This window comes from Helianthus annuus, chromosome 17, assembly GCF_002127325.2.
Source record: "Helianthus annuus cultivar XRQ/B chromosome 17, HanXRQr2.0-SUNRISE, whole genome shotgun sequence".
NCBI lineage: Eukaryota > Viridiplantae > Streptophyta > Magnoliopsida > Asterales > Asteraceae > Helianthus > Helianthus annuus.
In genome coordinates this window covers 174,514,706-174,539,689 of record NC_035449.2, presented here as the reverse complement: position 1 = coordinate 174,539,689, position 24,984 = coordinate 174,514,706, and the positions used below count along the sequence as shown (strand labels likewise).

General features: G+C 39.3%; 1 protein-coding gene and 2 long non-coding RNA genes across 4 annotated transcripts; 2 read left to right on the top strand and 1 right to left on the bottom strand.

The window, feature by feature from the left end:
- Positions 1 to 321: 321 nt before the first annotated feature.
- LOC110925679 lies at positions 322 to 2,983 on the top strand. Of its 2 annotated transcripts, XR_002584656.2 has the most exons (5): positions 323 to 1,113; positions 1,257 to 1,311; positions 1,469 to 1,576; positions 2,551 to 2,688; positions 2,776 to 2,983. It is a non-coding gene; the product is annotated as an uncharacterized LOC110925679 (long non-coding RNA). The 2 variants fall into 2 exon arrangements; XR_004885781.1 differs by having other exon boundaries at positions 322 to 1,113; positions 1,257 to 1,576.
- A 6,691-nt stretch (positions 2,984 to 9,674) lies between these two features.
- LOC110925234 lies at positions 9,675 to 12,698 on the bottom strand. Its single transcript, XM_022169200.1, has 4 exons — positions 11,759 to 12,698; positions 10,526 to 11,335; positions 10,327 to 10,445; positions 9,675 to 10,247 (listed from the first exon to the last, which is right to left on the bottom strand). The coding sequence occupies exons 1-4, from the start codon at positions 12,696 to 12,698 to the stop codon at positions 9,744 to 9,746; spliced, it is 2,373 nt and encodes a 790-aa protein (XP_022024892.1). The 3' UTR covers positions 9,675 to 9,743.
- Positions 12,699 to 16,089: 3,391 nt separating this feature from the next.
- Positions 16,090 to 24,702, top strand: LOC110921131. The gene is made up of 3 exons (XR_002582201.2): positions 16,090 to 16,546; positions 23,833 to 24,531; positions 24,635 to 24,702. It is a non-coding gene; the product is annotated as an uncharacterized LOC110921131 (long non-coding RNA).
- Positions 24,703 to 24,984: the final 282 nt, after the last annotated feature.

Sequence of the window (24,984 nt, the reverse complement as noted above, 5' to 3'; positions counted from 1 at the left end):
AGTATTAGGAAAAAATCATTTTCCTAACAAAATTTCCAACAAACAGAACTAGGATCAAATCGGAGTTGAATTGTTTTCTCTGTTTGTTTTTTTTATTACATTGTTTTCAAGCCCACTGAGAAAACACTGTATAGTTTAAAAAATAACAAAAAAGACAAGGCCCTAATATATTATTGCAACTATAGGTAGATTAATACTCTAGAGATATATACTTGAGATTAGAAGGTTTTATTTACAAGTAAGCATCTCCTTTATTTTCCACATTTTAGGATCGAAAGCATATTAAACTTATTTATTTTTTTTATGAAAACGTCCCAAATTTTTATTATCCGCTTTGGGCTTTCAAAAAACTTGAGCCAACCCTGGTCGTGTTCATGTTCATGACAACCGGTGAGTATTCCTGTCATGTTTGGTTCATATGTCGGACAGATTTCAAGTTTGTCTCGTGTTCGGGTTCGTGTCAAATTTTTGTGTTCATGTCGGGTTAGACCCACCAACCACCGAATACAACCCGTTTAACACCTCTACCTTTGTGTCGGTAACAAAAGCAAATATGTTGATGTAGAGCTGAAGCATGAAATCTCTACTATAATAAAGTAAAAATTCTTGATCCTAGCTGTCAATCATACAAGCCCCCACCTTTATCTTCATCCTACGTGTCAAACCAGGGATGCATATATCCTAAACAAGAAGGGTCAAAACTAAGCAGCAATCTTCCCAGCTTGATTGAATCTTTATGAAGTAAAATTAGAGCTCAATTGGCTTCCAAAATATTCAAATTTTGAATCCCATCAATTTCTTCAAACAAGCAAATGGTGAGATCGCTTTTAGGGTTTCTTGCTTCATCTCCTCTTTCCCATTGCCATTTCCTTTTTCCCATTGCCGATATGCTTATCCTTATCTTTTTACTTCTCTGAAAATCGAAGCCCTAATCAATGTTGTTGCTTCTCCCCTTATATTTTACTTCCTCCCCACATTACTGGACTCACAGCTTAGTTAATTCTTGAAAACTCTATCAGCAACGGGATCCTGTAAGTGGAAGATTCGGGTCGTCGGAGAAAGCATACGGGATCCATGGCGGTTCATCGCCTCAACATTGATTCAAAGATCAAGGTATGATTTTCCTTTTATGGCGTTGTTTTTATATTTATATTCGGTATTTGATGTTTGAATCCAACCTTCGTTCCATCTTTCTTTTCTTTCATAATACTCCCATCACTAACCCTAATGGCAATCCATCTTCTGCTCATACATAGATCGATTATATTTTGAAGAGGAAATTCAATCTTCTGCACATAATCTACAATCTTGGTACCTTCATGTTTCTTATCTTTTGTTTATTTTCCTATTTTTATTATTGTTTTTGAATGTTTTGAATGACTGAGATCGTGAATTAGGGCTGAGATTTGTGGTTGTTGCCTTTCCTTATGCTATTTTTCTGTTCATCTCTGATTTGGTTATTTTGTAGTTCACGACATTATCGCATTTGATTGTTTCGTTTGTTAAACTTAAAACAAACACAGATGAAGATGTGGATCTTGAAGATTAAACGATCTATGGAATCAAATGTGTAAAGGTAATGGTTTGCAGTAACTCTATGGAGTTACAAATTGACATTAATACATATAATCAATAATTGAAGTTGAATAATCAATGGTATTATTAATCAAATTATATGATTCCTTTATGTTCATGTATTAAATTATGTCTGACTGAAAATTGAAGGTAAATCAAGCGACTTTTTAAATTATAATTACATGATATGTTGATGTACAAGTATTTAAGTTTGATTGAACATTAAAATTGAATCAAGTGATTTATAAATCCATATTTTCTTATAATAAAACTATAAAAGATTATACTTAGGGACATGTGTCTCTCTCATATTTAAGATTAATGTAAATCAAGTGCAATAGCTTTTGATCATAGAAATGGAATAAATACTTTTTTATGACGAAATGATAAAACCTGAACGCAATTTAATGATACATATCCCAAGGTTAATATGCATTTTTACTTAGATACATACAAGTGAAAACCATCAGTCAAGCCCTAAAATTCGTTATATGTTTTAGGAGCTTGTATTTTTATGTACATCTAGGAGCTCTACTTTTTCGTTCTTTCTTGGTTGCTCAATTGTTGAGCGGAATATCCAAATGCCTCCTAATCAAACATTCGGAGACTTCCGGTTAGAGGTGACAGTTTTGAACCACTTAAGTATGATTTTGTTACTTCAAACTGGTCAAATGAAGACAAGGATTTTTTTAGTGCATAGAACTTATTCCTAAATCATTTTGTTAGAAAATCAGGTTATTATTGAAATAATATGATTTATCTTATCATATTTTGCAAAATAATTGTTACAAACAAACTAAAATTTTGGACGTTTTGTTGGCCATCTCAATCACACCTGTTTTGACCCGTACACAAAACTTGGTTTGATGTGTTACCTTACCCACCTGACCCGTTCGTTTTGCCACTACCTTTGCATATAAACAAAGTTTTAGAGATCTAATGTCAGTTGATGATGTATTCATATTTTATTATCAGGTGAGAGTCCAAATTAAGATGCTAATCCAAGAAGAGGGATAGCAATGTGGTTTGGGCAACCAGTGATGATGATACAGAGATTGAAGTTGTTCGGTGTGAACAAGACAATGATCAGATAGATGTTAAAAAACATAAAAGGTAAGATTTTTTTTCAAGAGATTCATGAATCTAAGAAATGGAAGTTCTGTCAATCCTACTTTAATATGATTGGCTATGTTTTTACAGGATGGTTTCGAACAGAGATTCTGCTAGGCGGTCAAGAAAAACAAAACAAGCACATTTAACATGTCTTGGGCAACAAGTGCCTGCTTATTAACAATGTTTATATACATATATCCTTAAATTTATAGAACTACACCAAAATATCTGTTAACCAAACATGTGTTTCTGGTGGAACTACTGCAAGTAGAGTGTTCAGATTTGTTCAACAACACACGAGTGCGAGCCTCAACAAACTGTTAGAATTGGATACCAAAGAACGTATTGAATCAAAACTTGTTTATTGATAATTGGTTCTTTTAGGGTTACAAATAAATCCTTCTATTTATAAGTCTAATAACCTGTTCAACAAGTAAACCTATTTGACTCAAACTAGGATTAAAAAAACTATCTAAAAAAAAACCCAAGTTTATAACCCGGTCACTTTTTACCCGAACTTTGTAAGTCAGTCACTTTTAACCCGAACTTACGCATAATATGCAAGATTAGTCTAACAATCACCCCCTTAATCTTGCAATACCGAAAAGATATCACATCTCGATAATCTTCAGTCGTGACACGACTTTTGTGAGGATGTCAGTCCGTTGCAAATCCCCGCTAATACATTCCACTTTAACTTGCTCTTGCAATAAGTTCTCGACTTTCAAACTTATCTCTTCATTTGATAAACCGAGCATCCATTTAACTATTGAAGTGCTGAAAAACTGATATGTCGCATACTCGTCGCTAAAAGCTGTCACTGGCTGATCAGCTTCTGTCGCTGACTGGTCAGATTCTATCGCTAACTGGTCAGTCTGGTCGCTATATGTCTGCTGTGTCGCTGACTGCCTAGATTGGTCGCTAATTCCTGTTGCTGAGTGATCTGTTTGGTCGCTAACTTCTGTCACAATAGAGACTGGTTGGTCGCTATTTTCAGCCTTGTCATCTTTAGTCTGTATGCAAACTGGAGATACAACCTCAAGATTAATCTTGTAAATGCGATTAGGTGAACGAGGTACCTTCATTAGCAAAGTTCCGTCTTGCTCAAACATCCAAAGTATACCGTCTTGGATTGCGATCTTGTATCCTTTCTCGTCCAACTGACCAATGCTCATTATATTACTTTCAAGTGCTGGAATATAGTAAACATCACGCAACACCCTTTGTTCCCCATATTTTCCTTCCAAGACGACCATCCCTTGTCCTTTAATCTCTACGCATGACCCGTCTCCAAACTTCACTTTTCCCTTGATGTTCTGATCGAGGTTAGTGAACCACTCTTTTTTACCCGTCATGTGGTTACTCGCCCCGTTGTCAAGAAACCATGTATTGAGTTCACTTGGGCTCGAAGCATACATCCTTGGAATAATCCTTTCCTTGTTTAGAAACACATCATTTGTGACAACCCTCACCAAACCAGGTATCCGTACGAATTAATTAATATTTAATTAATGCTTAATTACTGTGCTTACTTACAATTGTGGTTAAACTGCTACGTGATTTCTGATACATACATATACTTACATCATACCTTATTGTTGTCACTCCATTTATTTACACAGAACTATAGTGACAAACTTGATGCACAAAAGCACAGTAGCACAATGAACGGATAACCCAGTAAACGTGCTGACATAGCTAGCACCAGACAGACACTGTGTCTAAGGCCAGTATGAGCCGGGAATAGATCACTACACTAGTAAGGAGTGTAGAGAGGTGAGGATTGTAGAACTGCGTCACTAGGTATTAGTTATAGTGACCGGATGTGCCTAAAACATGTTTTAAACACAAAATTTTGCACTTTAATACAAAATTCAGCATTTAAGCTAACTAGTAAAGTGCAAAAACATGGGAAAATTATACCAGACACTTTCCAAAGTATCTGGAATTCATTGTGTCACTAAAAATAATATTAAAGACACTTTAAATGCTTATTAAGCACTTTAACGGATCAGTATCCAACCGAACAACCGGACTCTACCCGGAACATAAAAATATTGACAATGACATTGTTTTTCCTTTTCTGAGCTAGTTAGGGTCCCCGAACACCCTAACACCCGTTACAAAACACTACACACTAATAACTAAATTAATCACCTAACTAAACTAAATATCACCTAACTAGTTAGTCCAAATCCAACCATATTAACCCCCCCCCCCCCATGATCCGGTCGGTTCCCCTAGGGAACACACACACCCAATTTTGATTATTTTAATCTTGCTTGTCTAATATCATGGGGACACTTTGTATAATGGGTAAAGGGAATGGATGGTTTATAAGAAGGTTTAGGAGGTAATCACATTATCATTCACTCCAACACTTAACAAAAAAAACTACTCTCCCTCTCCTCTCCTTTGGATCGGCCGAACACCACAACCATCACCTCACCATCCTTCAAATCTTGTTCAAGCAAATTTCATACATACAAGTGTGCTAGAGTTCATACGAGGAGACCCGGTGCTTACGGAATCACAAGGACCTCTCTACATCACTTTGATCCACCTAGTTTTCTCTTTGATTCTTCCATAGCCTTGAGCTAGTTGTAAGTGATTCTAAACACCCTATTGATCTTGTCTAAGGTGGTTAATAAGAAATTTAACGGATAAAAATCGAGAACACTAAAGATCGAAGCTAACAGTCTTGTAAGAATGATAAACTTGTTGGTTAAAGAGTAAATAATGGTGTAAAACTCATGAATCTTGTTTAGTAATGGTTATTTTATGTTGTTGGTTGCTAGTAGTGGAACGGATCGTCATCAAACCACGCTAGATCATGTTCATGGAACATGAACTAGCATTATGTTAAGTAGGAAAGTTACAAGATGACGAACCCTTTCATACATAAACATGAACTTGTGTAAAAATAGTTTTTCTTGAAAAATGGAGTTCTAAACTATCTACAAGTGGTATTTTCAAAGAACCAAGTGTAAGATGAAATCACGTTTAAAAGCCGGATCTTTCATGAAATAAAAGCATTTTTGTGAACAAACAAGTGTGTAAACACTTGTGTGACAAAAGGTTTTAACAAAGAAATATTTTCGTTTTATGACTAAGAAGATGTAAAGTTACATTTTCTTTAAAGATGAGATTTCCAAGAAACCGACTTTATTTTTAGAAATAGAAGGATCTACTAAAAATATTGGAAAGTTACTACATACTTTTACACAACTCACAAGTTCATGTGTTTGCAATTTATGAATATTTTTGAATAGTTTGATGTTTTGATATTGAATATTGATGACTAAAAATTGATTGATTGAGTTGTTAAAAGAAAATGATACGCTTGTAAGTGTAGCCACCTACAGTTACAGAGGAAACTCTGGCGAAATTTTTCCAGAAATATAACACTTGGAAAATATTTTTACAACAAGTGTTATGAATATATTTCTAACTTATTTTTCCAAATAAAAATTCACCATGAATTTTTATTACAAAATAACCAAGTGTCGGAGGTGGATTTTCATAAATAAAACTTGTTAAAGATATATTTAGAATATATATTTCATGGAAAAATGCTTGTGCGATTTTATGATTATTTTGTGAAGTACATAAATATTATTTTTAGAGTAAAAATAATATTACTGGAATACACAGAACAGTAACGACTCCAAAATAATATTAGCGCCCTCACAATAAATATTTAAGTTACACCGGTATTATTATTACCACACGAACCTTAAAATGTAACTTATGTATTTTTGAAAATACGCGTAAGTGTGTATTTTGATAAAGTATTATTTTGGGAATTATACGAAGCAAAATATAATATTTTTGGAAAAATATGTATATTTTGGAGATAAAATATCCTAGATAAATAAAATAAAATATATTTTATTAAGTGAGACTTAATAATATATTCTTGGTATTATACAAACCCACATGTATTAAAGCCCTCATCCTTGGGAAGGAATATAACTAATACATAATTACGAAGTGTAAATACGAAATAGTTGTCTAACTATTTCCCAAAAACGTTAAACCTTAAGCCAAAGCACGACCGTCCGTCTAATAGAAGTTAGTACGTGTAGGTCGTCACGCAGCAGGTTGACTGGGAGATTACTATTTCGAGACACACTTCAGTGAGTTCATGTCCCCCTTTTCTTTTAACTGTTTTCAGTTTTTATACTTCGGGGGTGAAATACATGTTACTATGATTACGAATACTTTTTACATGGTATGGTTAGCGTAAGGAGGGTTACTACTTAGATCATTTGAGTGGGTAGGCGGGAACTGGAGGCCATTAATCCTCATTGTAGGACAGAGGGTCATTAGCGGTAAATCTATCTGGGTGTAGCGAGCCCAACCCCAGGCCCAACAGAACGGACCTCGGGGTGACTTTGAGCCCGACGCAAAAATCTGCTAGGTTTGAGTCTTCCTACTACACTTCACACATATCAATGGCCTTGCAAACCATTGGTGATCTCTTTATTTCCTTATTTGCTACATACCAGGGATTTTTATACTTACAAAGGTTTTTACATATTCACTACACATGAACTCGCTCAACATTTTTTGTTGATTTTTCCAACTTATATGTATTTCAGGGAATTAAGGATCTGGCAAGGTATGCTACGTTTTCACACTGCGTAACAGTTATGAGGTCATCCAAGTTTAGGGGATGTGGCTTTTACCTGGACGAGTCATAGTCCTTAAACTGCGTCTGTTTCATGGTTGTGGTTATGTCTTATGAACAATGTTTTTATTTTGTCTTGTTGTAATTCTGTTGCATGTGTCAACGTTTTAAAACAACGTTGTGGTACTTTTATTTTAAAACTTAAATCAATGGATGATCTGCATGGTTTTACTTTCATATAGCTTTGTTGTGATTAAGCTATGGTATTAAGAAGTCACACCAAATTAACCCACGCTTCCGCAAAGCCAGGGTGTGACAGCTTGGTATCAGAGCTTTGATCATAGCGAACTAGGATTCCTTCTCGAGTCTAGACTATGATCACTAGGGCTCTCACGAAAACATTTTTACATTGCATACATTACGTCCAGATCCCGGATACAAAACATTTTTACAAACAAAAATTGAGCACTTTTCCTTCTTAAAATTTATGGTTCAGTCAGGGAGACTGAGGGATTCAGTTCGGGAGACTGAGTGAGTAGTCTGAGAGACTAGGAGATTCAGTCTGAGAGGCTGGAAGGTAGACTAGTGGGACTAGGAGAACTATTTGATTGCTTATTGGTGACTAACATGTTTATTTGATTATATGATTGATTGATTATGCATGTGTGTGTTTGTGTTACAGACGTCATGCCTTCGTCTGATACTGGAGAGTCGGACACTACAGACCCCATGGCTATAGTATCAGAAGACATAGTTTCATCAGAGCACGAGGTGTATACTTCAGATACTACCAGCACGGACGATGACGACTTCCAGCCCTTTGCGCTGCCCGATGTCGTAGTAGAGCCTGCTGATGGCCATCTTGTTGGGGATTTGCCACTCGCGGTGATCCCTGCTCCTGTGCCCCTTGCTTCCTACCTATCTTTTGAATCTTAACTTTTAACCATGAAATCACCAAGATTCAAGGTGTTCTAGGATGACGTCATCATGAGTTCTTGAAGAACTTCATGATTTGGCCTCAATCCACCAAGAACAACTTAGATCTAACTGATTTCCACATAAACCAACAAAGATCTTTCGTAGATCTAAACATATTCACAATAAAAAGGATTGAAAGATGGTTTTCCAACTTTCTTTCAACTCCTTTACACTCAATGCCTTCAAAACCGATAGAAACGGAGTTTGTGCCGACCTACTACTCATTCCAGTGGTTGTGTGGCTCGAGATCCGGATTCTATCCACGAGGTTCACCGATTTCGGGTTAAACGTGAAACACCGTCCGAACAGTTCACTAATCGGATTTGGGTGATTCCTGTCCGATCAGGAGTACCAAGTAGTGACGAGGTTACTGTTGCTTGACTCGTTATCAAAATACCTCGATAAAATGACAAACAATCAAACAACCAAGGGTAAGACGAACAGGTCGACCAAGACGGAGTGCCGTCCGATCGAATAGCCAATCCGATCGACTGGCCAAACCGAACGGCTTGCACCTTGGGTCCCACACTTAAACTATTCACCAACATTTGAAGTCTGATCGTTGAACGAGTTGTTGTCCGATCAAACTACCATCCGATCGGGTTAACCGCTCGAACGTGTGACCATTAGACTTCAACACTTAAAAAATTTTCAACATGTTCAATGCACTAGGAATTCCACCCGATCGAACTGCTGTCCGATCGAGTGAGATACTGCTGTGAACTTGTCCTCACTAAAGTGCCCAACCAAACGGTTTGTCGGCCGATCGAACGACCGTCCGATCGACTGACCTGAAAGGTAGAGATACTTCAATGTTTTCAAAATACTACAACAAAAACTTCAAAAGTTAAGCCATCATACACAAACACATCCTTCCCAAAGGAAGAAACAATCCACTCGAACGACCATCTGAACGGACTATCGCTCGCACGATCAGCTATCCGATCGGACTACCATCCGGCCGACCAGCTGATCGACCCACCAACACTTGTTTTCGTTTTACGCGTCACTTATTGTTATGCTATCGAACTATTCAGGCTAACCTTACTCTCAAGCCCTCCCTTCAATCCATCAACCGTTGTGAGTATACTCGATCCCTTTTTGTTTTCGCACTTTTGGGTGTTACATACGTTCTTGGTTTAAAAAAACGGGAAGCGCACAAAAGCGACGAGGTCTAAAATTAAAGCGCAAAGCGCAAAAGCGGCGGGCTTTTTGTACGCGAAGCGCACGTATTTAAAATAAATCTTATAAATTACATATAAGGCACCTATAACACATAAAACACATTAATATATGTATATTTAACATGTAAAACAACAAAATATAGATATATATCAAGTTAAGTAGCAAAAACCCGAATAGTTATGTAGTAGGTAATCAAAAGAAGGTTGCTTAAGTGTTTGCAACTTTAGAATAGGTAATCAAAAACGACAATATAGCCAAACTAGTAGTCTTCTTCACTATCTCCATGATCATCGTCAGCTCCAAGTACCACATCTTCGCCATCATCTTCACTCAAGCCAAGTTCTTCTTCGATTTCTTCATCATCTTGAATACCTTCATCAATCAATTCATGTAGTCTTTTAGATGGTGCTTTCTTAGGTGGTGGTACACTAGGAGTAGGGGTCGAGGAAGAAGGATCCTTTTTTTTGGATTGTTGTTGTGTACTTGATCTTGTTGCATATATCGGTTCAGATGCCCCCGAAGCCTTCTCAACAACACGCCATGTCAAACCACTATCATCATCAAACACAACCTCTGAAGTCTCCTCATTCTCATCATCCATAACACCCATGACCCACTCGTTACTATCATCAATTTCTTGTAAAAGTATAGGGTCAGTGGTGTTCCTTCTTTCATATCGTTGTTTCAATCCACGATTAAACTTTACATACACCAAGTCATTTAATCGTTTTTGTGCCAATCGGTTTCTTCTTTTAGTATGAAGCTGTAAAAGTAACAAATTTTAGATAACTAATGACTATAAAAATAATATAATTAAAATGAAAGTTTAATTGTGAACTTACTTGTTGGAAGACACTCCAATTTCTCTCACAACCCGTGGCACTACATGTGAGACTAAGAATCCGAATGGCAAACTTTTGCAACTCCGGGGTATCACATCCATAACTAGCCCACCAATCCGCTATTAACAAATGAAAGTCTTAAATCCATGAGATGTTTTTATATAATTGGTACTATTAAAGTAAAAAATGATATTTTTACCTGGTGATCTCGTCTTTCTTTGACGTATAGCCATTGGATTGCCAAAAACACCTATTGCCTCTTGATATGAATCCAACTGGCTGCTGATTATGTCTTGAGTATGTGGATCAGCAACTAACCTTCCAATACAGTCAATTAAACCTCGCCTAATCGGTCCACCACTTGCTTTCTCTTGATTGTCATAATACATTTCCGGATTCAAAAAAAATTCAGCAGCATGTAAAGGCCTATGAAGCTGACATTCCCATCTTTTGTCAATGATCGCAAAGGCTTTTTTATACTCCGTTTTTCTATTCAAAAAACTAGCTGCAATGGCTTCCTTAGCCCTTGTCATAGCGTCATAGATGTACCCCATGGCAGGTTTTTTATCCCCATCAACAATCCTAAGAACTTTAACAAGCGGTCCTGTCAACTTGAGAGCATAAACAATGTTTCTCCAAAATCTTTCTTGTTGAAAGGTAGATGCTACTTTCCTCCCACCCGCTTCCTTCGCCCATTTGCCAACCCTCCGTTCATCGGACAAGACCATCTTTAGCAAATTGTTCTTTTGCTTGTGCATTTGCGCAAGGGTGATGAATGATGTTGCAAACCGTGTCACCGCGGGCCTATGCAAATTTCTTTGATTCGTGAATCTTCTCATCAGATTCACAAGTTTAGTATGATTATATATATATGCATTCGCGAACATTGCATTTTTCAAACACTCCTTGATCTTTGGAATCTTCCCTATATCCTCTAACATAAGATCAATACAATGGGCTGCACATGGTGTCCAGTACAAATGCTTTCTTGAAGCTTCTAAGTACGTACCTACAATAAACAACAAAACAAGTATATAATTGATCAATAAACCGTATAAATATCTCAATAAACAGCATGAATTCTGCACTAAAACACGAATTATGCACTAATTCTGCATTAATTCTGCATGAATTCTGCACCAATTCTGCACTAATTCTGCATGAATTCTGCACTAAAACACGAATTCTGCACTAATTCTGCACTAATTCTGCATGAATTCTGCACTAAAACACGAATTCTGCACTAATTCTGCACTAATTCTGCATGAATTCTGCACTAATTCTGCACTAATTCTGCATGAATTCTGCACTAAAACACGAATTCTGCACTAATTCTGCATGAATTCTGAATAAGCAGCATGATTTCTACACTAATATATCAAGAATTCTGCATAAACAAGATAATAAATAGTAAAAAACATGTAACAGTTACCTGCCGATTTATAATTGGATGCATTATCCGTCACCACTTGCACCACGTTTTCCTCTCCTACTTCATCCACCATTTCTTCAAGCATCCCCAACAACTGATGAGCATCCTTCGTGATCTCTGATACATCTATCGACTTCACAAACACCGACCCTTTAGGAGAATTAACCAAGAAGTTGATAATATCTTTTTGGACAGTCGAATCACACCATCCATCTGATAAAATAGAACATCCTTTGGCAGCCCATTCCTTTTTGTGATTATCAATCTCCAATTTAGTGTCCTTTACTTCTTTTGTAAGTAAAGGCACCCTCAATTCGTACATAGTAGGTGCTCGGAATCCCGGACCAAACTGTGCCACAGCTTCCAACATAATATGAAAGCTATCATAGGTGGCCCCGTGAAAAGGAATACCCGCGTCATAAAACCACCGAGCAATCTCCATGCAAACTTTGTCCCTCAATTCTTTTTTACAAATTTCATTTATGGTTTGTTGTTTTCCTCCTTTCCTACCTTTTAGTATGTCTAAAGGGTTAGGAGGATAAAACGCATCAATAAGTCCTTTTTGCCTTGGCTTTTTTGGCGCATTTGCTTGGCTCGAACCACTTGTCCTCTTCACCTTCGTCACGACACATTCTTCGTCCTCTTCATCACCAAAATCATAATCATCAACCATGGGGTCATATGATTGTTTACCCTTAGCTTTTTTCAACATAAAGTCTTTCATCTCTTGGCGTACATTTTCGGGACACCTACCACATGATGCAACGTTTCTAAACCCACCAATTAAGTGTTGCTTCAGCCGGTATACGCCACCGGTTGAAGGTTTTCCACAGAACTTGCAAGTCCACCAGTTTTTGTTGGCCGGATCTTGTGTGCCATATTTTCTACTCGGGTCACCCGTACTAGTTGCTTGACCAGCTTCACCACCATCAGTAGCCATTTAACTTTAACTGAACTGTGACATTATTTCATGTATAAGTATTAAATAATAACAATTAATAAACTGTGAATGAACATTTAACTGAACAAGCATGACAAAAAATATACAAGCATGACAAAAAATATACAAAAAAGAATCCCATATAACTGAACATTTAACTGTGATGACAACATGAAACTGAAATCAAGTATCAAGTACTAAAGTTCAACACTTTCAACAAGGCAACAAGCATGACAAAAAATATACAAAAAAGAATCACATATAACTTATATGATACAAGTTAACTAAACATGCATGAAAGAATCACATATAACTATATAAGTTAACTAAACCTGCCTAAGCATAACTTGATTAGGTAAAAAATATACAACATAAACAACAGGAAACATGAAAGAATCATATAAGTTAACTAAACAACTGAAATAAAGAATTAAACTTCCAGATTTTTAGCAAAGAAGAATGGAGAATTGGAGATTATCCAAAAAGAAACAAGAATCGGAAACTGAAATCAAGTATTAAAGTTCAAAACTTTTAATAATTAAAGATACTAACCTGTTTCCAGCGAAGAAGAAGGATGATCGACCAGAAGATTTGGTGAAAAAATCTCAGCAGACGTAAAATTGGCTCCAGTTGTTAGGCGATTAGGGTAAAATCCCGCTAATTTTTACCGCCTAATATGTTTTGGCGCTCTCAGGCCTTTTATTTTGTGCTATCGGGCCTTTGATGTGTGCTATTGGGCCTATATTTATCACTTTAGGGTCTGTATTATAAGTTATATGGGCCATCAGAAAACTTGTACAAAAAGCCACCTGTGTCTGCGCTTTTCCGCTTACAAAAAAATCGCAAAAAGCGTGCGCTTTACGTACGTTGTTCGCCTTATGCTACACAAAGCGCACAGATAAGCGCCTAGATGCGCTTCGCGCTTAAGCGCGCTTAAGGCGCGATTTTTTAAACCAAGCATACGTTACTTATTCTAAATCACATCGAACACACTACGCAATACTTTTAACGCTAACCGTTACCGCATGTTATACGTGACTTAATGAATGCTTGTTTGTTATGTTTACACATGGAATGCTGTCTACATGCCTTAGGAATGATAGTACTATAGTTTGGACTCAGTACCCGCTCACAGGGGGTTGTTAAGGACAATTATTTGCATGGATTACAGTGGTGATCATGTATTACGAACTGACTTGGGTAGTCAACCCGCAGTCATTGATATCGATAGGTTCGTGTCGATAACTAACATGCTTCGTTTTACTCAGTGTACGTGCTGGTTATGCGTAAACTATTTCGAGCTCTATATGCTACTATCAAACTTGTATGCTCGCCTTTACACTATGTGTATTGACTTTATTTTAACGTATGTGACAGGTGCTTAAGGTGTCTATTTGCTTGGAAATCAATGCTAGGAAAGAGTCTTAGTGACCAATAAATAGTTGTCTGTACTAATGAAACCTGAGTTGTCGGAACAGAACAATTTGCCTAGATTTGTACTGTAATAATTATTTTATCTTATATGACATGGTATGGGACGTGTTACTTAAAATATTTGGTAAATGTAATTGTTATGGAAACTTTTGGACAATCTGTTTCGCTCAGTGCCGCGCCCCGATGTTTCCGCCATCGGTTGGGGTGTGACAATAAGTCCTTGTGAACGTTGTAATCCTACATCCATAACCTACAAGCAATTCGTTAGTAATAGCCAGGATACTGTCTCAGGATGTTACCAATATCCTGGTTCGGTATCTTAATCATAAACAACTAATATAAACTCAAGATATAATGTCAGGATATGGGCTCAGAATTTCACCCATAACAGTGATGATGGCGGCGGTGGTGGTTGTGGTGGAGGGTGTTTGTGCCAGTGGTGATAGTGGTGGTGGCTAAGTGGTGATGGCAGTGGTGGAGGTGGAGGTGGTTGTGGTGGTGGCTTTTTAAAAGAGATGGAGAGTAGAAAGAGAGATACGTGTCTGATAGAGAGAGAAATGGACCAAGGGTATTTTTGTAATTTTTACACCCACTTAACAGAATTATTTAATGCCCATCCATTAGAGGGACTATCCGAGTTACAGTTTGTTAAACCACATGAACTATAAATGCTATTTTGAAAAGGTGGTGACTAAAGGTGAAAAATGGCAAACCACATGAACTATTCAGGCAATTAACTCTTAATGATTTTATTTTATAACTTATTAAATATTAAAAATATGTTGACTTTAAAAAAAAAATAAATAAAAATGGGAGGAGGCCCATCCTTCATCCCCGTGGTCCATTCTTGGAGGGCATCCGCCTTAGATGTTGAAGTGGCGATGATGTAGAGGGGCATCTTCTAAGGACTTGCCTCCTCCACATCCTGTAGTCTAACTTTTTTACCCTTCTTATAAAGTTTTCACTTAGACTATGGGGTGTGGTGGCCATCGATTGGAATATTATTTACACGTAGGACCATTAACTAAATGGTACACCACCCACTCCTTGATTGATGGTGGTTCTCATGGATTAAACCATGATTACCACGACCCTCTCATTTGATAATTTTAAGACAAAAATAAATTAAAAAAATAAAGGGTATTGTTGTTTGGGTCATGACTACACCTTTACGGTAGTGGTTTTGAATAGAGGATTAAAGAGGGATGATATGACATCTATGTGGAGTGTCATGGTGATCATAAGGGTCATAACCAGACCCTAGAGCCTTAGGCTAAAGGGTGTGGGGGCATGGCTGGGTCATCAATCGTCATATAGGACCATCAATGAATTGCTACACCATTCCCTTACTTCATCCACCATGGTTGGCATGGATTAAACCATAACAACCATGAGCCTCCTTTCCTTTTTCAATATTTCCTTTTCGTTTTTCACAAAACATAAATTAAAATAAGAGAATAGTGGTTTGGGTCATGACCACACCCTTAGGGTAGTGGTTTTGATTGATGGTTAAAAGTGAGTGACATGGCGTTAGGGTCATGGAGACCATAAGGGTCATAACCACACCATATAGCCTTATACTATCTATTAATTCACTAAGGCTAAAGGGTGTGTGGGTCATGATTCGTCACGTAGTAACATGAATGGAAATGCTACACCACTCTTACAATATCCACCATGGTTTGAATGGATTAAACTATGGCAACCATGGTCCTTCTTTCCATTTTTCCAAGAAATCATTTTCTTTTTTAGACAAAGATGAATTAAAATAAATAAGGGGATAATGATTTGATTTGTATCATTACCACACCCTTAGAGTATTTTTTGAATGATAGATTAAAGGTGGGTAACATAACACTGACATAAAAGGTAACAATACTTATGAGTATCATCACCACGTCCTGTAGCCTCGCTAAATAAATAGTATTTGTATCCTGGCTTTCCACTTGGGCCATCCACGTGTTGATGACTTCCAACTTTTTACCCATCTTATCAAGTTTTCACTTTTCACCAAAAGCGTTTTTGGTTTCCAGAACAAGAGAAAAAGATCACAGACAGAAGAGAGTGCCGGTGACCGGTCACGATCACCAAGCCGCCCCGCAACGCAGAGAGAAAGAGAAGAGATAAAAACCCGGCCAACCCTCCATCTCAGCCCTTCTTCGCCGTTTGTGGTGGCTATAGGCGATGCCGATGATAACCAGGGTTCCGACGCACAGCGGTGGTCTTTTCCGGTACAACAGATGACCAGGAAATTCCATAGATCGTTTACATGCAACATCTGTTTTTTGTAGGCTAACTCAGATCTGGATTTCAACCCACCGTCAACTCATCATATGGATTCCTAGCTTTTGAAACCTCCGCTGTTTATCTAGCCTGCAATCACCACCGCCATAACAGTCTAGCGGGAGGTTCTGGTACTGATTTGATAATCATCATTTAAGATTCATTCGGTTTCTTTTCTGGTATTTGGATTGAGTTTTGGATCATTAGAATCTTAAAAAATCGAGAACTTAGTTTGAGTTTGTATGTTTATTTGTTTGCTTCTGTTAGCAATTTTAGTATAGGCCTTGCTTAGTTTAATTAAAATTGAGAGGGCTATATGATAACTGTTGAAAATTATAAAGTAAATTTTGCTAAATTCTTGTTTTCACTGTTAATTTGTTTGATATATGCTATTTTAATTTGAATTTGATCAGCATCTGATTCAGCGAGTTCCAATCACAATCAACCGGTATCTTGAGCCATCTCACCACATTCCACCAAAACAACCTTCGCCCACAAGCAAGAGACAAAAAAAGGATCAGATGACTCGTCGCCGATCCCACATCGACTACACGTCCGGTTCTGGAGATGGATGCCTCGATTAGCAAGGTTCACCTTAGCCGCCACTCTTCCTAGCTCAGCCCGCCACACCAAAAAATTGACCTTCAACGGCGCCCATGAGTTCCATTTGAAATAACCAATGTCGCTCGGAACTGTGGCTTTGAACATAATTTCATTTCTTAGGCTTTTTGTAGAGAAATTATCCCCTGTATCATTATCCCACTCCCACACATCCTTTCCTCCCTTTAACATGACCTGCTGAAGCAAATGCATTAACTCCCCAGTTTCACGCCATTCGACCACAGAGCGAGGGTTCTTTGCCCATTCCCCCTTCCAAAGATTGTAGACCCAGTTTCTTTGTTACCTGAAAGCTTATAAACGTTAGGAAATAACCGCTTTAGAGCACCTTGCCCGACCCAGTTGTCATGCCAGAAAACAGTACCTCTACCATCCCCCACTTGCACTTTCAATTTCTCCGACACATAAATACTAGACCTGGCAAACGGGTCGGGTCAGGTCATGGGTCAAAACGGGTTCTGGTCGAAACGGGTTCGGGTCAAAACGGGTCAATTAAAAAAAGGTTGTTTTGGTTCGGGTCAGAACGGGTTCGGGTCAAAACGGGTTTTGGGTCGGGTCAGGTTGGTTAAAAAATGTTTTTTTTAAGTGATTGTACATCAACGGGAAATTTATGTACTTCTGTTTTTACAACTTTTGTTTTTACTTCACCTGTCCACTTGTGACATGTTCTTTCTTTTGTTAGTTCTCTCCGGAAAAGAAATGATTATTATAGAATTAGGCGATTAATGTAAATCTTGTATATGGTTATGGAATTATGGGTATTATCGTTTCTGAACTGTTACTGCCATGGTTGCAAAAGTCGCTAGGCGCTCCCTAGTCGGTCGACCAGGGAGTTGAGAGTACTCGACATAGGCGGAGAGTACTCGGGGAATACTCGGACATGTTAAATTATAAAGAAATTAGTTTTCGGAAATTAAATATATGTCTAATAACATAAATTTACTAATATTTATAACAAAATACGTGAAAATGATATTTATTATTTAATATGAAAGTCATATAAATTATGTTTTATTATTTTTAAGTCAAAATCGGTCCGAATTGACCTACTAGATCTGATTTTGTCCGAGTTTGACCGTGTTTGATCGATTCCGAGTAATTAGGCGGCGTTAGAGAAAGTCGCCTCGGCAGCCTACCTTGTAGCGACTACTCGGGGAGTACTCGGCCTTGGAAACCTTGTTTTACAACCATGGTTACTGCGACTCGAAGTTGCTGTAATTTTGCTGGGGACTAGGATTTTGATTATTCCGGGTCGAAACGGTTCCATTCGAAACGGTACAATTCAAAACGGTACTGGTCGAAACGGTTCCCATCGAAACGGTACTGGTGGAAACGGTTCGCGTCGAAACGGTACGGGTTGAAACGGTTCGCGTCGAAACGGTACGCTGTACCGTCGAAACGGTACGAAACTACCTGAAACTCGTCTCGTGCGGAAACTCGTGTCGGCCCAAAACCCGTTGCGATCCGAAGCCCGTCCCATGCAGAAACCCGCGTCTGCCCGAAACCCGACCCGAACCGACCCCGTTCCGATCCAAAACTTGCGTCGTGCCAAAACCTGTCTCGGTCCGAAACTCAATTTGAACTGAACCCATTCCGATCTGAAACCTACCCCGTTTCTTTAAGACACTAACCCACATCGACACATTTCTTTAATGTTGTCGACCCGCTTTCACTCGAAAATAACAAGATGGAATTTCAAGTGACCCATTGTGACCCATTTAGTTAAAATATCTTACCAAAACCAACCCATATAATTTTAAAAGCAACCCAAACTGACCCACTTGGAAGGCTTTGGGTCAAGATTGCCCCCCTCTAATAAATACCCTTCTTTCCGAGGTATCCATATGTTTCTGCTATGCTTTTCGACCAACCCGGTATAGACTTTTTAACCGGAACTGGTTTATTTCCATTTAGAGGGCCATGTATAGCTACCACCACCCGAGCCCAAAGATGTGTAGGATTATCCCGAATTCTCCACCACCATTTGGACAACATGGCAATATTGAATTCATCTAGCCCACCTATCCCAAGACCCCCACGCTTTTTCGCCCTTAGCAATTTCCCCCAACGTATCCATGCCATCTTGTTCCTGCTACCCACTTGACCCCACACGAAAGATCTTCTCATGCCTTCAAGAGTTTTAATCACAGCTTGCGGTGCCCAGAACACCCCTAAGAAATAAGACGGGAGGCTGACCAAAACAGCCTTGGCCAAAGTTACCCGACCCGCAAATGAAAGGGTCTTAGCTTTCCAAGCATTAAGCTTATTTTGAAATTTTTTGATCACCGGTTGCCACGTGCTTATGCGTTTCATGTTAGCTCCGTTGGGGAGCCCAAGATAAACAAAAGGGAACAACCCTACCCCACACTTCAATATATTGGCCGCCTCGCTTATATCCCCATCTTCGACCCCTATACCCATAACTTTGCTCTTATGGCGGTTAACATTCAGCCCAGTTAACAAGCTAAAGCACCTCACAAACCTGCTAAAATTTAGAATGTTTTGCTTCGACCAGTCGCATAAAAATATCACATCGTCTGCATAGCTGAGATGAGTTAAAACTTAAAACCGGGCCATTATTGTGGAGGTTCAGGCCTGAAATCAGCCTTGTTTCCTCAGCCCGGTTCATAAGCATATCAAGGACTTCCATAGCTATAATGAACAGAGATGGCGAGAGGGGGTCGCCCTGCCTTAGACCTCTTTTGAAAGCAAATTCCTCAGTCGGGGAACCATTAACCAAAACTGAGCCCCTTACGGACTTTAGACAACCCGCTATCCAATTAACCCAAGTACTCGGAAACCCCATACAATCCAAAACCTTCAACAGGAATTTCCAATTCAAGGTATTGTACGCTTTGGCAAAGTCGACTTTTAAAATCAAGACCTTTTTCTTAGCCTTCTTTGCCCAAGATACAACTTCGTTAACCACCAGAGGGCCGTCTAAAATATTTCTTTCACCTACAAAAGCCGGCTGAGAAGCAGAGATAAGATTACCTAGCACCGGCTTCAGACGAGTCGCTAAAACTTTTGCTATGATTTTGTAGAGGGAGCCGATTAAGGATATGGAACGGAAGTCCGATAAACCTTGTGGGTCTACTACTTTTGGAAGAAGGGCGATGAATGAAGCATTGCACCCTACTGGAAAGCTCCTGTTACTGTGGAAATCGTCCAGCAATGACAAAATGCAAGGTTTCAGCTTATCCCAGCGGTGCTTAAAAAACTTTATGGTAAAACCATCCGACCCCGGCGCATTCCCTCCATCACAACTCCATAAAGCATTGCGAACTTCCACTTCAGAGAATGGTGCAATAAGAACCGAAGCTTGGGCATCCGTCAATCTTTTTAGGCCCCAGTTGGTAAAAGACGGACTTCTCCTCATAGGTATGCAAACAGTTTCTCGAAGTCCCGTTTTATCGAATCTTTAAGCTGAACTGGATCAAAGACCCAATCCCCTTCAATATGCAGCCCATTAATGCGGTTTCTCCCATTATTGAAGAGAGCTTTTCGTCTCCATCGCGGATCCAGTTTACCAGCGCCTTTTGTTGCAAGTCTTTGGCCTTTTTAACATGAAGCGATTTCAATTGCAGCCTCAATGCAGCCCTTTGTTCCCGTTCGAAAGGCTGCAAGCTGCGGCTTTCAGCTAATTTTTCTAGGCCTTCTATACGTTGTTCACATTTCTTCATAAGATACTGCTCGGATTCCGTCTCCTTCGACCTCCATCTTTTTATGGCGTGTTTGAGACTTTTTAAGAGGGCAGCAAACCCTCTCACACCCCGTCTAAACCCTTATTGGCTGCTAGGACCTCGTCCACACACCTATCTAAACCCTCAGCCCCAATCCAGGAATTGTAAAACTTAAACGCCGAAGGACCGAAATCAAGACAATCACATCTAAGTAAGACCGGGCAGTGGTCGGACAACCCCCTAGGCAGTGCTATTAAGGACGCAGTCGGCCACTTAGACATGAAATCGACATTTACGAAACCCCGATCCAGCTTACTCAACTTCACACCATTTTCGGACATATAAGTGAATTTTCTGCCCTGCATACTATATTCCAAGAACCCCGCTTCCACTATAAAATTATCAAAACCGAGACGCCCAGTTATTGTTGAAAACAGAGTTCATCCTCTCGTCTTCACTCCTAACATCGTTATAATCTCCCATGGAAACCCACATCCCGGGATATTCATCCAGAAGACCCAAAACTTCAGTCCAACCTCTCTTTTCAAAGCAATATTATTTGGGGCATAAATATTTAGAACATTAAACAGGTCTCCGGTTTTAACCAAATGCCCAACAATGAGAATAAAATACTGACCTTTCCGAACCGAAATTTTGGAGAACACATTAGGATCCCACAAAGATATCAACCCACCCGATCTGCCATTTCAGTCCACAGCCTCCGACTCCACCAGAGAAGGACCCCAAAAATTCGATCAGAACAGAGTTGAGAGGCCAGCCATCTATGATTCTTGCATCACCAGAAAATCGATCCTATTCTCCCTTTTTAATTCGCACACTTATCAATCCCACCGGCACCCTTCAAATTGAGAGTTAAAAAATTCATAACGAACTAACTGTCTCCTTCTCGCCCCTTACCATCTTGAGAACATGGTTGTCGAACCCAGTCAGCCTTACCCCTACAGCTTCACCAAAGCGAATAGTTTCCCTAGCCTCTTTCTCTATCCGACAACCCCCATTGTCTGCACTCTCATCCTTAACCGCTACCTGCTGATTGTCCATGTTCGAGCGATGTTCTTCAGCCGGCATCGTGTCTGACAGTCGTTGATTCGCGTCAATGGAAGGAACCGGAATCCCAGGGTCATGATTAATTGACTTCGCCTGTTGCTTCTTCTTTTTTCTCCTTGTCATCACTTTTGATGTGTCCCGTATTATGTCATCTAATCCAAAGGGGTCCCCAGGGTTTATGTTTAGGTCCAACAGGCTTCCATTATTACTTTTCTCCACATTTAGGCTTATACCAGACCCAAAATCATTGAACAACAACTCATCCCTTGACTCTTGCCCTTCGTCTATAGGTGGGTCCCTGCGTAGGTCAGTAGCGACCTTGGGATCTCCACTGACGCCCTCATGCTCCACACTAGCATACACTTTTTCTCCCCCATGCTCTGGGTAATTATGATTTCTGCCATGCACCTCCCCGAGAGGAGACTTGGTTTCCCAAAACACATGCCTCCTCAACTTCTACCCCCGTCGATTGGAAGTCAGACTGATGCTCGTCGTTGAGCCTTTTACCAGCTTTCCAACTCTCTTGGCGATGCAGTCAGTTACCTGTTTATCCCACAAGCAAAGCGGAATCCCTATGACACGAATCCAGGCCAGTCTTTCGAAAAGCACGGTGCCTCCTTCCCAAACATAGAGTCTGTGAAACATGGAAGCCTAAAAATCCGTCTCGTCTTGCAGAAACGCGTTAGCTATCTCCCTGGTTGGGAACGTTAACCCTCCCAGGAATCTAACCGCCGCCCCATTAAACTTGACATTATTTAACAACTGTCCCAGATTCTCCAAAGAATCGAACCCATAAGTTCCCTACCAATGAACGGAATTCCCACTTCTTCTTTACCTCATAATCATCAGGCGACTGAATGGTGATGGCATTCTTATCCTGCACCCTTCCCACCTCTTGCTCCGACACGGTGACATTTTTACCCCACACCCCCTTGGAACCCGTCTGGTTATTAAAACCCCTGCGAGTAGCTTCCGGTTGAGCTGTTTGAGTCTTCTGGTTGTTTAGTTTGGTCCGTAGGTAATAGACCTCCGGTTGTTTACCGTAAAACGTAAATCTGGCCACGTTGACACTAAGCTTAGCTTGGTCGTATCGGAAAGCCTCTTCTCCCATTCCCCGACATCTTCCACCCCTGAGAATCTTACGAAACCAAAAGCATTCCCTCCCCCGCGTCCCGTTTATGAGGGATGAAGGCGTCATGTATGAACCCATGATGTTGGAAAGCCATCCACAAACGGGTACTGTTACATTCTGCCGGCAGATTGGCCACGTAAAATGTAACCGCATCCCTTAGACGATATCATACAGGTATGTTCCTTTGACCTCCAGCTCTATCAGTTTCCTATGCCAATTTACAAAATCCTAGGTCTCGCATACCATGACAAGTTTCGGCGATGGATGTTCAGACTTCATAACTAGGTGCGATTCATGAGGCTGAAGGCGATGGAAGCAAAGCCAACTCCTGCGTCGAGATTAAGGTTTCGCCGCGAACCCTAACAGCGATGGTGGTGGCGTTTCCACATGCTTGAACGATGGTGGCGACTACCACAACGGGTAGGTCCAACACTCGCTGAATAAAACTGGTCCAGTGAGAAATTCAGCTTGCGCTGTTCTGACACGGGTCAAAATACATTGTGTTTGAGGGCTTGAGGTAGTTTTAATTCAGCCTGGTTATTTCTCCTATGGTTAGGATATTTTTAGAACACTTGCGTTATTCGTTTAACGATGTTGTTCACCGTTAATTTAGTTAATTGATTCCTATCTTTGAAGTTTGTAATGGTTGTAATGGGTGGATTTTTGTTTCTACAGCATTATGAATGGATGGTTTCAGGCTTTTCTTAAATGCTGCACGGTTGCTTCAGTTGATTGAATTGTTCTGTTGTAACAAATAATTTAATTAATAATTAACTGTGTCCTATTTTTTGAATTTTGTAATGGTTGTAATGGGTGGATTTTTGTTTATAAACATTATGAAAGGATGCTTTCAGGCATTTTCTCTAATGCCGCACGGTTGTTTAAATTGATTGAATTATTCTTCTTCTCTTGGCAGGACTAGAATCTACTGGAAGGACTAAATTCAAGCATATAACTGGAAGTTTTTAAGCTAATACCAAATTTTGAACTGGGCTTCTTGACATTATTAGATGAGTGTAATGATAATTGTGACAACAGACAACAATAAATCCGTACCAATTAAAAATATCTCATGTATGAATTATCTTTTGTTCACTTTAAATTTAGATTTGTGATTTTTCATATTTAGGCCAGGGGGTGTGGTACTGTGGTATACCGCCTCTGGCCACATCACCTTTGTTAGCGCTTCATTGCGCCCCTTAGCCACCCCCTGCCCGCCAAAGAGGGGGCACCATTGATGGCATGCCAGCACGCTAACGAACGCTAAAGGGTGTGTGCGGGTGGGCTTTAAACCATCAACCAATCAAATATGTTGTTTTTTTTTATTTTGTTTAATAGGGGGTTTAAACCATTGCATGCAATTTAAACCCTCTTGTGGATCTGACATGAAACTATAAAGCCCGTAGGGCCACACCCCCAGCCTTTTGATTCATGAATTTTTAACAATTTAACTCAATTGATATCTGGAACACAGTCAGTATTACTGCCCAGAATGCTAGGGTCAGTCTTCGCTTGACCAATATCTGTAGACAAGCAATGATCAGCGTACAATTCCTGAAAAATTAAATGTCGTCTATATGGACGTTGAAGAAGTTTACCATCGAAATATTCATATGTAAGATCACCTTTTCCGGTTTTAAAATTTTAATATAATATGTTCGTTGTTTGACTAAAGTCTAACTAACTCAGATTTTTATATTTTTGTATCAACCTTGCAGCGAAAGTGTCATTCATGCGGCAACAGAGTCAAATCCCACCTAAATGGGATTAACATATTGGTTCCAAAGAAAAAAAAAGTGGAAAAGTCATCATTAAAGTGAAAGATTCGATGTTACCGCCCAAAAATTGGTTTGCCTCTCTTGATTTCATCTACTCGAATAAAGTATGTTATATATGTTATTACTATTTTGAACAAGTAGTGGCGGATTATAAAATTAATTATATTTGAGCTGCTTTGTCTTATTTATGAACTACTGTTTTCAGACCGGTAATGGACCGCTATTGCAACGAATCAGAACCGATGCAAACCAAATTCCCGCGACACCGCATCTCTGGGTTTTCTTCCCCA

Excerpts from the sequence above, each read along its gene's own strand:
- LOC110925234 (XM_022169200.1), bottom strand. The coding sequence starts at position 12,698 with ATGGCTACTGATGGTGGTGAAGCTGGTCAAGCAACTAGTACGGGTGAC. Across the intron at positions 11,336-11,758 it reads ATCCAATTATAAATCGGCAG|GTACGTACTTAGAAGCTTCA; the intron begins GTAACTGTTACA and ends TGTTTATTGTAG. Across the intron at positions 10,446-10,525 it reads AAGAAAGACGAGATCACCAG|CGGATTGGTGGGCTAGTTAT; the intron begins GTAAAAATATCA and ends ATTTGTTAATAG.